The sequence below is a fragment of the Ammospiza nelsoni genome, chromosome 16, assembly GCF_027579445.1.
Source record: "Ammospiza nelsoni isolate bAmmNel1 chromosome 16, bAmmNel1.pri, whole genome shotgun sequence".
Lineage (NCBI taxonomy): Eukaryota > Metazoa > Chordata > Aves > Passeriformes > Passerellidae > Ammospiza > Ammospiza nelsoni.
In genome coordinates this window covers 10,787,556-10,800,002 of record NC_080648.1, presented here as the reverse complement: position 1 = coordinate 10,800,002, position 12,447 = coordinate 10,787,556, and the positions used below count along the sequence as shown (strand labels likewise).

General features: G+C 41.9%; 1 protein-coding gene across 1 annotated transcript in view; it reads left to right on the top strand.

Annotated features, from left to right (window-relative positions):
- TRPC7 (transient receptor potential cation channel subfamily C member 7) overlaps nucleotides 1-12,447 on the top strand; it is a 62,296-nt gene that overhangs the window by 37,803 nt on the left and 12,046 nt on the right. The window contains exons 4-6 of the mRNA XM_059483619.1: nucleotides 1,749-1,965; nucleotides 6,661-6,894; nucleotides 8,657-8,921. Coding sequence (XP_059339602.1) covers nucleotides 1,749-1,965; nucleotides 6,661-6,894; nucleotides 8,657-8,921 — 716 coding nt within the window. The remainder of the gene's footprint in view (nucleotides 1-1,748; nucleotides 1,966-6,660; nucleotides 6,895-8,656; nucleotides 8,922-12,447) is intronic.

Below are 12,447 nucleotides of genomic sequence, written 5' to 3'. Positions count from 1 at the left end.
TTAACACTTCATCCACTCCTATGTCTGCCATATTATTCGTAGATAAGATTAAATAAACTTGGGTTTCAAGCCAGTGCAATATCTACCCAGCTAAACATGTCCTTACTGACCTCAGAGAATGTTAATAAGGACCTCAGGAAAGAGCAGATATTTTCATTTTCTTTAATGGAAAGTCTTTTCAGTATTTAGAAGCATGCACATTTTCCAATAGGATTTCCTATTCTTTCAACTTTATAAAATATTTTATTGACATTTTATAAACTCTGATAAGAAAAACAAATAAACCCCTGATTCCTAGTACTTCCTTTGAATTTCTGCTAGAACTAGAGACCTCTGCTTTTGAAATATTTCCTGTTCTGCCATAAGCAGAGACCAGGGCTCCTTGGAATTAATCTGCTATTGGAGATAAATATGAAAATAAGTAATTTCCTTTTTATGTTCTCTTTCCTATGAAGTTTTATTATCAAATCAGTGGATATTAAAAAAATGGATTATATCTTGGCATCAAAGGGAAGGAATCAATGAGTAATAAACTGAAAAAAATGTTTTGAATTGGCTTTGAGGGGAATTTGGAAAGACCCCATCCAGGCCAGCTCTTCCATTGCTCCCTGTTGTGTCCAACACTACAGGCTTTGGCCCTAGTGCTCCTGAAAATGCTTCTACTCCTTCCATCATTCTGGAGTAATGTTTTCTTGGATCACAGAAAATTTAAAATTTAAAGAGTGATATTTAAATTCATTAACCAAGAAAACTTGTCAAGAAGAGCAGAACAATTATCTGCAGGGAAGAGACGTACTGCTCTTGTTCTTGGCTTAGTGTCTTGAAATAAATCCTTGTATTCTGGGAGTAATTCTCCAGCTTTGGTACTAATTATGAGAGAAGACTATCATAGCAAAGCATTTGAAAAGCATTACTAAAGCATATTTAACCAGAAGGCTGTTTCTTACACATTGATAATGAACCGAGAATTCACTATTAATAAAAGATTCTAACATATAAGGATGAGAATTGTGTCCATCATTAGTCTTTATATTGACACACAAGTGCATTCATATAAGACAAATAAACATGTCTCTCATATAAATGTCCTGGCTCTTCATTTTTTACTCACCATATGGCCAGGGCAATTAGATATTACGTATGGGTTTAAAGAGGCATTGCCATGCATAGAAAATTACCCAATGCATAATGTCTAGTAATAGCAAATAACAACTTGAACAAATCTAAACTCGATTTAGCTAATGATCCAGAATCAATTACTGAATCCTTTTCACCCTGGGCAAAAGGTTTCAAATTTTATAGTGGAAAACATCTAGGACATCACATCAAATGTCACTGTTAGGTTGGATATGACATACATACATGTGATCAGGGTGTAAGAAAAAATTTTTTATTCTGTGTGTTCTTCAGCTTATATACTCTTAAAAAAGTGTGATCTTAAGTCATTAACTACATCACTTAATAACTTATTAATTGGTGCAAGCAATTAGTGTCAATATAATTGGCAAAAGTTGTACAGAAATTTCATAAGGCACATATACACATTTACTTCTGCACATAGTTTAGCTTACAAAAAATTTTAATGTATCTTTTCTAATTTGTTTCCATGCTGACAGCCTTGTCTTCTTTTTTGCTATGGATACACTTGAAAATCATCAATTGTTATTTCTCCTATTAACTCAGCTTTGCTTTCAGGCTAGCTGTGGGGGGTAAATAAAAACCTTCTGACTGTGCACGTTGCATTGCAGCTGGGACGTACCCTTCGAAGCCCTTTCATGAAGTTTGTGGCTCATGCAGTTTCCTTCACAATCTTCCTGGGACTGTTAGTGGTGAACGCCTCAGATCGGTTTGAAGGGGTCAAAAATCTCCCCAACGAGACCATCACGGATCATCCAAAGCAAATATTCAGAGTCAAAACAACCCAGTTCTCATGGACAGAATTGCTGATCATGAAGTGGGTATTGGGTAAGTGAAACCAAAGTGTCCACAAGTGCTCTGTGGAAATTCAATCTCATTAGGAATAGCATAACACACAATGACAAGACAAAGAAAAAAGAAAAATTTAAAAAACCCCAAAACAAAAACAAACAAAAACCCCCCAAAAACCCAACAAACCACAAGCTAAACAAACAAAAAACCCAAACCAAGAAAACTCCCCAAAATTGAAACAACTTACTATGAGTCTAGATGTTGATGTCAAGAGTTCTGATTAAAAGAGGAGCAAAGAAGACTTTGATCTTGGCCATTACTTTTGAAAACATTGAATGGTGCTTAGCAAATTCTCATTTACCTGATTTTTCCACTTTCCATCATAAATGCCACAGATGTTGCCTATTTATCTCTGTTGGTTTAATCATTGCATCTTAAAGAAGATAATGTTATAATAGAAACTTGTGGCTTCACTCTGGGACAAAGTGAGCACAAAGAAGTGTGGTGAGTCTGATTTATTACCCTGCCATGGGATCCTACTGTAATTCACTGAACCTCAGTGTCTTTGCCTGCAAAATGAGTATAATGTCATTTGCTTTTCTTGTAGTGCACTCCGAGGTCTAGTGATGAAACCTTCTAGGCAAGTAAGAGCTAGATTTTATGAAATTTGTAGTATGAAATTTTTACCAGTGAGAGGACAGTGCAGTGCTCAAATTTTACAAAAGAAATTATTCAGCAATTACAAAGTAAGGATTCATGTGGGTGAACCTTTTGAGTGTGAAAGTGTGCCACATCCACAAGTCAAATTTCTAAGGAGTTTCAGACAAATTCAGATGTCTCACGTTTCCTACAGGCATCATTTACTCCTGGCAGGTCACTTAGTTTGAACCACTAGTCTAAACAAGTTCTGGAGAATTTACTGGGAAATTGAGCTTATCAACTCTGTAGAATCTTTGTCTACCTCTTCTGAATCTATTTTTGTTCACCACCATGATTTTGATTCTCTTCTTGCAGCAAATAATTCCACTGTTCCATGAGTACTGATGGCATTAAATTCCCCTGAAAAATAGGATATGGCTGCTCTATCTGATGACTTCCTGGCCAGTGTTTCTTTGTTCCCTGTCCCTGTGATAATCAGAATCCCATACAGGATATTAGGCTAGAAAATGCTGAATAGATGCCAGACTGGATAGAGTAAGACTGTAAGATATATTTTTAAAATTATATTAAAGCAGTTGGACAAGATGATTAGATTTTAAACTAGGTATTCTTCCCTTATAGGCAGTAGGTATCTGTCTGCTTGTTGAGTTCCTGAGAGATGAAGAAGAAAACATTTCATTTAAAGAGAAGGTTTTCACTTTTCTGGGAGTAGAAAGGTGATTCATTGTACAGACTCCTGAATATAATGAGATTTTCTAATGACTGCCTACATCTGCACTGACAATCTCCTCTGGCCATTTTACCTGCTTGCCTCCATAAAGCTTCAAGTAATGTTTCAGCAATACTGAGGTGAAAGTTTGGTGCACATGGCCTGCACTTGTTGAGCCCCATGTGTGACCCTGACCTTCAAGGATTGTAAAAGCACCAAGGGTGGCAGCTTTTGGTGCTAAAATCTTACAGATATTATAAATACATATATTCAAGTAGAAATATAATTAAAGTGGCCAACACAGACCTACCTAGTGTCCTTCTCTGATGGAGTGACTGTGTAAGTGCACAAGGACAAGCTGCAGATGTCATTTAACTGGACTTTTGTAAAGCCTTTGACATGGATCCCCACAACATCCTTCTCTCTAAATCAGAGACAGATGGATTTGATGGGTGGGCTGATAGATGTGTAAGAAAGCTGCTGAGGGTTGTGTGGGCAGTGGCTCAGAGTCCACTGATGGACATTGGTGACAAGTGGTGTCCCTCAGGGTCTGCATGGGGACAGTGTCATTTAATACCAGCATTAATGAAGAGAGTTCAAGTGCACCCTTAGTGAGCTGGCAGATGGTAAATGCTGAGGCTGGCACACCTGAGGGATGGGATGGATTGTCAAGTTTAAACAATCATGGGGATCTCATGAGGTTAAACAAAGCCAACATCCCCTTTGTACATGGTGCACAGCAATTTTGGCTCATGTACCCAGGGCTCATTGCTTGCCTTGGCTGCCTCTTCCCTGTGAGCTTCCCATCTCTTCCTCTTCAAATGAGGAAGGCTGGCATTTTCCTCATGAGCAGCATGGGCAGAAGTGTGCACTCAAAGCAGGGGGTTTATTTCTAAATCCCCACTGCAAAAGCAGCCAGGGTAGCAGTTAAACTCTGGGTAGATGCAATCTGAGCACTATTAATCTCTTAATCAAACAGCCTTTGGTGGACCCAGGAAGGCTCAAAGGCAGCTCTGCAACATCAGCTGCTCCTGATTTATGCACCAGGCCAGAGGATATAAAAATCTGACAAACTGCTCCTTTTTGTGCACAGGTGGTGCACAGCACTTCTTGCACACTCCCATTTTTCTTCCAGATGGGCTGTGCCTGTATCTTGACTCTCCTTCCCCTGCTGAAACCAGAATTGCCCATCAAGGTGACATTTCTGATTATCCCTGCTGTGGGAACAAGAGAAGCAGGAGCTGAGCCTAGGATGTGCTCACATCCCACATCTCTGAGCATCAAACTCGGGGAAACACCCCCTGCCAGAGCCATTGGGGGCCTCAGAAACACCACACTGCAATGTAATCCTGGCAGAGCTGCTTTGTCTAACTACTTCTTATTCCTTACACTTCATTTTACGTCCCATCCCCTAAATTTTAGCTGATTTTTCTCTTCTCAATACTTTTACTGGGGAGAAACTTTAAATTACTGTCTCATAATGTGTATACAATTACCCAGCAGTACTGACCAAGTAATTACTGTAACTTTTCTACTTGTCCTGACAGACATTTTTAAAAATGATTGCCACAAAGCTGGGGAAAAGAACAGTGGAAATTATAGGCCAATAGCATGTTACTTTCGCAGATGGATTCTTATTTTAGTCAGACTCCTCAGTTTTAGACACTTCTTCATTAATCTGTGGCTTAGGTATATTAAGTGAGCAAGATTAAAAATAAATTTGGACGGGAATAATTTCTGGTCATCAGTGAACAAGTGCTTTGTTGGGCAATGCTACCATGCATGTGATATTTCTTTAAGTGCTTTGGTACCTTTTTAAAGCACACATGTAATGCACAGGGCTAATGGCTCCTATCCATCATTTCTGGAATGCTTTTTTTTTTCAGGGCAGAAATGTTCCTTTAATATTTCATCCTTGCTCCAGGAAAATTCCTGAGAAACCAATTCTTCCACCTCCTCCCTTAGGCTATTTATTATTAAATCTCGCTCTTGGTGAGTGTCAGTGTGGGATGAAGTTCCTGCTTTCACACAGCCAGGCACCAAGGAGGAGGAGAGCTGGGAGGCTCCTCTCCTGCCCTCTGCTCAGCATCCTGCAGCTCTCAGGCTCTCTCTCAGGGCAGACCCAAATCAGGGCACATCTCCAGGGAGTTCCCAGGGCTGTGGAGCTCACAGGCTCGCTGTGACCTTGCCTGATGGAGAGCTCAGCCTTCCTTTTTCTCTTTCAATCCTTGCCCATGCACAAGGACTGAGAGCAGCAGCTCTCCTCTCCTCCTCCTCAGGCTAAATTCCCAGAGACCTCTTTCCCTCTCTGTAACCCCAGTGCACCTCTGGGGACACCCCAGGAGCTTCAGAAGGAGCCAAGCAAAAGCATTTGCATGCCACACCACGAGAGCTTCCAGCAGAGAGGATGAGAGGAGTTCACAGAAAGGAGAAGATTGCAGGAGGTCACATGGAAATTGGCAGGCGCTGCTCCTCCTTGATTAAATGTGAATTTTGCTGCTGCTATGGAAACAGGACTGGGTAGAGAGCAGGAAATATTTATCAGTGGGTTAAATATTCCAACACTTTAGCTATTCAGGAGTGAGATTTCAGCCCTGGAGCCCTGCTGGGATTGAAAGTTGGGTAAATTGGTGAATCTGACCTGAGGTCTTTGACTGAATTCACTTGTCCACTCCAGCTCTTCCCAGTAGGACATGGATGTAAAATATTTGAATTCACTGGGTTTGGCATTTAGGTTTATTTCTAAGTCTGTTGTCAGAAATCATAAATTTGAGCTAAACTCAGTGTTTGCAAAGTGGTAATTCAGACTTTAATATATGGAAATTCATTATTTAATACAGAAAGCTTTATGAAATTGGAAGGAAAGAATTTCTGTCTTACCCTTTTTTAATCATACTAAACTTACTATTGAACAGTTCTGTTTGCATTCTCCAAATGGACACCCCCACTGTCTTAGGGAAGGAGGAACAGAGCAGCAGAGCAAGCAGTGCCATTTTCAGTGCCACGGTGTAGGAAGGTCATCCTGGGGACAAGAGAGGAAATCTACTTTTTTTCCAACTGCATCAGCAGTAGAATTTTCTACTGTCATCAGAGTTTCTGAACAGTGCTTTTTCTGTTGTCATCATCAGAAATCAGCTTTTTTATTGACTTATAGAGTGACATTTTGAGATTTCTGCTTCATAAGCACAAAAGGTTGTATTAATTTTTAAGAAAAGATGACATGAGCCATTCTCAATTCATACGTTTAATTAAAAAGTCTGCAGCTTTGATCTTAGAAGCCACTGCAAGCAGGAAACAAACAGATCTGTCTGAATAAACACCTCCTGTGCTTGCCAGTTACAGATGCTCTGATCCCTCCACAGGTATGATATGGTCGGAGTGCAAGGAGATCTGGGAAGAGGGTCCCCGTGAATATGTGGTGCATCTCTGGAACCTGCTGGACTTTGGGATGCTGTCCATCTTTGTGGCATCATTCACTGCCAGGTTCATGGCTTTTCTCAAAGCCTCTGAGGCACAACAGTACGTAGATCAGTACGTTCAGGATGATGACCTCAATAATGTCACCCTTCCCCCTGAAGTTGCTTACTTTACCTATGGTAAGATGCTTTTTGCTATCTAATATTTCCTGTTCTTTTAAGTTAATGTGTGGCAGTACTGAAAGCAGCTTTCTTTTTGTGATATTTATATAGTATATTTTCTGAATAAACCAAATTATTTTCCCTAGATCTATCCATTCCAGCCATCTTCCTAACCAGTCAGAAAGGATCCAAACCTCATTCAGCCTCTGCTCTTGTGCTACATTCAGGTCAATCACATGCTGAAAATGTATCTTGAGCAACAGGTAATCAGGAACTCTGAGTGAGCAGAACAGAATTTAAATTACAGATGAATTAATCTGCTTGGCTTTCCAAATGAGAGAGGAGGGAAATGTGTGAACAAACACAGAATCTGAGGCTGCAGTAACTCTGCATTTGTTACATCCAACACCTCGACAAAAATAAATAAGAATGGCAATAAAAATAGCTGCTGCTCATCAAAACCTACATTTTTGTAGGGCCTGTATCATCTATAAGCACTGACATTGGGAAATGCAAGCCGCAGCAGTGCCTTGAAAATGTTCTTTTGGATGGCTGAAATGGTTTTTCTTTGCTATACAGAAATGAACAGAGCTTCACGTGTGGGGACTGGAGACATTGCACACCTCTGCCAGCTCTGGATGGCACCCATGGGGATTTTTGCTCACAGGAGTTGCAGGAGCTCCAGAGCCGGGCACTAAGGAACACCAGTGGCTCCCTAGGTGTTCTGGAGGTTGTTCTGGTGCTATGCTTGGGCTGGAGAGGAGAGCTGAGGCAGCATTTCCTCCACTTAGACCCAACCAGCCCCAGAGCCACGGGCCTGACCCAGAGCAGTTCAGAGCCACAGGATCAGCCTCCAGCATCCCTCCCTGCCCACACAAGCCAAGAGCCACAGAGATGAGGTTGTGGCTTTTCCCCCTCTGCCTTGCTGCTTACTCATTTAAAGTGAGTTCATGACACAAAGGTGCAAAGGGTCCAGAACAGAATATCCCAACAAGATGCTGTGAATTCCTCCATCTGATGCTTTTCCTTTGGTTCAGATTACTGCAAATGATGCCCTAGTTTAGTGCTGTGGCCCTGAAGATGTCACGTTTTAATGTGAGTTGCAATCTTTCCATCAAGAGCCTGAGTTGATGCAAGGACACTTATAAGCCATATTAATATAAATGTTTACATTTATTAGATTAGGTAAATGATGCATATCTGGTAAAGTAAAACGATTAGAGTAACTAGACTTCTGAAACTGGTTTTATTTTAGAGATAACATGAAAATGGTACACAATGTTTATATCTGCTTTATCTGAACAAATCCTAACTTTCTTATCTAATGGTGGAGATAGAAGATCTTGGTCTCCCTAATGCTTCCTTTCCAAATACTGACACAGTGCCCTGTATCCAAATCCACAGCTCTACTCCACTGTGTTGTGGTTTTGGTTCTCCATCTCAAGAGCTTCAAATGGACAAAGCACAGCACAGTTAATATTCAACTTGGAAACAGAAAATATCAAGTTTGTTTAAAGCCATGCTGGGTTTTTTTTTCACTGTGTGGCTTCAGTAAATCCCAGTGATTTGGTAATTTCCTACCTTTACCATGTGAAAAATACAACTATATTTGTACAGCACATTGTGGTCCAGTGTACAACTGCCCCAAAGTTGTTTGGTTTTTTTTTCTCTTTAACTCCCACCCAAATGCAAGACTGAGTCTGGAAAACGGTCATTTATCATAGCAGCTTCCAGCTAACCCTTTCTGTTACTAACACCCAGTGTACATGTATTGTTTTAGCCAGGAACAAGTGGCTCCCCTCGGATCCCCAGATCATTTCAGAAGGCCTGTATGCCATAGCTGTGGTACTCAGCTTCTCCCGCATTGCTTACATTCTTCCAGCCAACGAAAGCTTTGGGCCCCTGCAGATCTCTCTGGGCAGGACCGTGAAGGACATCTTCAAGTTCATGGTCATCTTCATCATGGTGTTCCTAGCCTTCATGATTGGGATGTTCAACCTTTACTCTTACTACCTTGGTGCAAAGTACAACCCCGCGTTTACAACGTGAGTACCCGTGGGAGGGAGGCTGCTCTGCAGGGCTGGCCCCTCTGGCCCTCTGCTCAGGGCTTTCCAGAGCAGGGGACAGTCCTGCTGAGAATGAGGGATGTGTCCCATGCATCCAGGGGAAAGCCTCCTCCCTTGCACTGCGATGTGGCACCAGCACAGCACTGGGACAGTCAGTTTTGTGTCACAAATCCACCTGGACTCGCCTTGGGGACACAGGGCAGGCTTTCCTTCCCACACACCTCTCTTGGCATGATGTTTTCCTCTTGCTGTGTGCTGACTTTCAGGAAACCACTCCAAAGCCACAGTGCCTGAGCCCACAGTGGTGACTGTGTGCACAGCAGACATTTGATGCTGCATTTGATGTGTCAGTCCTGGAACGTGTCACACAGTGAGCCTGGGGCTAAGCTCATCACTCCTCTTGGAGAAATTACCTTTCCAGTGTCATTTCTGTCCTGCAAGTTGCTGTTGCCTTACAGTTTTACCACACCACCCTCTTGTGCCACATGTAACCTGTAACACAATGTTTACTTTCCCCTGTTGAGCCAAATTTGCATTCTAGACCTCTACTGGAGCCTCAGAGTGCATTTTAATGGAAGGATTTGTGAGACCATTTACATCTATCTGTACTCAGTAGTTACGGAGAAGAGAACTGAGTGTGTGGGATGTGACTTGCTTCAGATTTGAAAAGAGGAAGATGCCCTTGAAGCACAAGATTTAATGAGCATCAAGGCTGCACCATCCCTGGCTGCCTGGTGGCACAGCAGCCCTCACTTGTGGCATCCCCCAGCCACATCCCTGGAGAGCAGCACTGACAAATTCCAGCCACTGGTGCAACTCAGCACAGTAGCTCTGTTATTAGCACTCATTATCTAAGTGCATCTTCCAGTAGTTACTGTCTTTTGATTGAAATAATGATCAAATATTCACCAAAATGATGACTGCTCACTGGAGTAAAGATTGCTTTAAATGCCCAAGGGATATTTGGGCTGGGAAGAGATCCTCCTTAACTTCAGCCTGCTGACTGCTTATCCTGGGGGGACTTCATGTTCTTACAAAGCAAATCTTCCATGAGCATAAATTTTCCTTTCAAGAATTTGGAAGAGCCTTTAAAAATACTTACTTTCTTCTGATTATTTAAACACACAGGAGGTGGCAAATGATGATCAGTGAAAATGAGCCCTTTCATCATGTGAAACAAAGAGAACAGAGTTACATTCATTCCAAAAATCCTCCTTAGACATTCCATGCAAAAAACCAGAAGCCCTGAGGTAGACAGTCTCAAACAATTTTAATAAGCTAATTGCAAGGTTGTTTTGGCAGATGGGCAGACACCAGTTGTAGCAGTGCTTCCTGCTCTATTTTGGGTGGCTGCTTGTTGGCCTTGCTGAAGGTGGTGGTCTCCTGCTGCCACTAACTTACTCGTGGAAAGGAGAAAGATTTCAGTATTAGAGCTTGGGTATTAGAGCTTTTATTACAGCTTTACAAGTATTACAATCTATTATCTTTGTTTCATTCCCTGAAAAATCCCTGGGGCAAAAAGGGGTCATGCTTACTCTGGTGTCCTCATAACCCTTCTGTGACTGCAGCAACATCACAGAAGGCATCTCCTGGGAGCATGTTTGTGAATCCTGATGAGGATAGGTGAAATTTTACAGAGAGTTACGCAGTCAGAATTGTGAATATTTAACTCTGATTCTCAGAGGCCACTTGGACAGTTGTGACAGGAAAAGACCCAGTGGATTTGTGCCCATAATTGACTGTGGGCAGTTCCAAACAGCACTGGCAGCTCCCTGGATTGCCTCAGTGGGAAGCCTTAGACAAACAGCTGCTCACTAAAATACCTCAAATCACACATTTAAGAAGAGCACACCTTCCCAGGGCAGTATGTAAGCAGAAAAAAGAATGTACACTGAGGGAATTGCTTGCTTAGTTCTAATGATAATAGCTAGTGAATATTTGGTTTAGCTTTCGCCCTCCCTTTCTACTGTACTTTGAAATTGTGTACTCAGTTTCTTCTCTGTTCATCTACAGAACAAGCACATAGTACCCCAGTGGCCTCTGATTTGAGTTAGTATACTAAGTTTCTGTCATTTCTTTCCTTTTGATGCAAAGGAGCAAAGGAAATAAGGATGCAGTTGTCTTTACTCCACACTAGTTAAATATAGAAATTATTTAACTAAATACACTTTGAACATTTTTTGGAAGTTCTTCAATGCTGAAGAGCAGATCATTTCCCCAGCAGTTGCCACCACACCAGCTATGTTTATCTGTTTATCAGATGCTGTGTACAGCACACAGCTCTTGAAACAGCCTGTAATTAAGAACATGCTATGCAAACAAAATCGAAATGGAGTCAAGGCTGATTGTGTTCATCTTGCTTTCTGCATCAGAAATCAGGCTGAAGGCTACAAGGCAAGGTTTTCTGTCTCACTCTCCCCAAAGGGGAATGTGACTCACTGCTCAGTGCCAAAGCTACTTCCAGGCTTGGAGGCTTTTTTCTACTTGTTTTGTTTTGTCAAAATGTGATAGTTTTGTAGATTGCATTGACTGTCTTGCTTTTTTGGCAGAGTTAGTTCTCAAATTCATTTAAGGAGATAAATCTGAAAGGATGCCTTAAGGTTTCTTAAAGAGGAGGGCACAAGACTGATATGAAATGACAGGCTTGCCATGATCCTTTGTGATGAAAAGCACTCGCTGTACACAAAAGTGAGGAAAGTCTGCAAATAGATAACTGGCTATGGTTTGTTAGGAAGAATCACCTTCCTCAGTGCAAAATCCTTAAATTTTACTGAAATAAGTGTAATGAAACAAACAAACAAACGATCTCTGTGGTCTCCCCAGTGCAGTCAGTTCTCCCCCAGTAAAGAGGGTGACTGCTGCAGAGGCTCCTCCACAGGGAGCATCTACCAATCTGTCACTGCCAGACCCCTCTGCTGCCAGGAGCTGCCAGGCTGGGCAGGACTCCTGACTTCCTAAATCCTTCATTTGTTTGCCTTTGAGAAGGATGAAACACCTGCTGACCTTGCAGGAAGGGGGTAAATTGCTTAGCTGGCAACAAGGGGACACCTTGGCATCTTGGAATCTTTGAGAACTTGGCTCCCAACCAACTCCTCTCATGTTTTAGTGAGATGTTCTTGAAAAAAAAACAAACAAACAAACAAAAACCCCAAAAAACAAACAAACAAACAAAAAAAACCCAAACCAAAACAAAAAAAAGCTCAACTGATGTTCTCTGCAACCTGTGCCAAATCTCTGGCAATAATCTAAAAGGGAGAAGGAAAGAGTCGTTTGCGGCCTTTGTGACGGGTAGGGAGGGACTGGTACCAGGTCTCCTTAAATCATTTCCTCTGACAGAAAGGCCTGCATATGCCTGGGGCACTGCTAAACATCATTTTGGTGCTACAGCTTAGGTCAGCCTCTCCAGCAGCCTCCAGTCCCACCAGCACAGGCACTGGTCCCTTACCTGACCCTGGAAATCAGGTTTGTGGACATGACAAAGGAACCTGGCACCCCCTTTACCTCT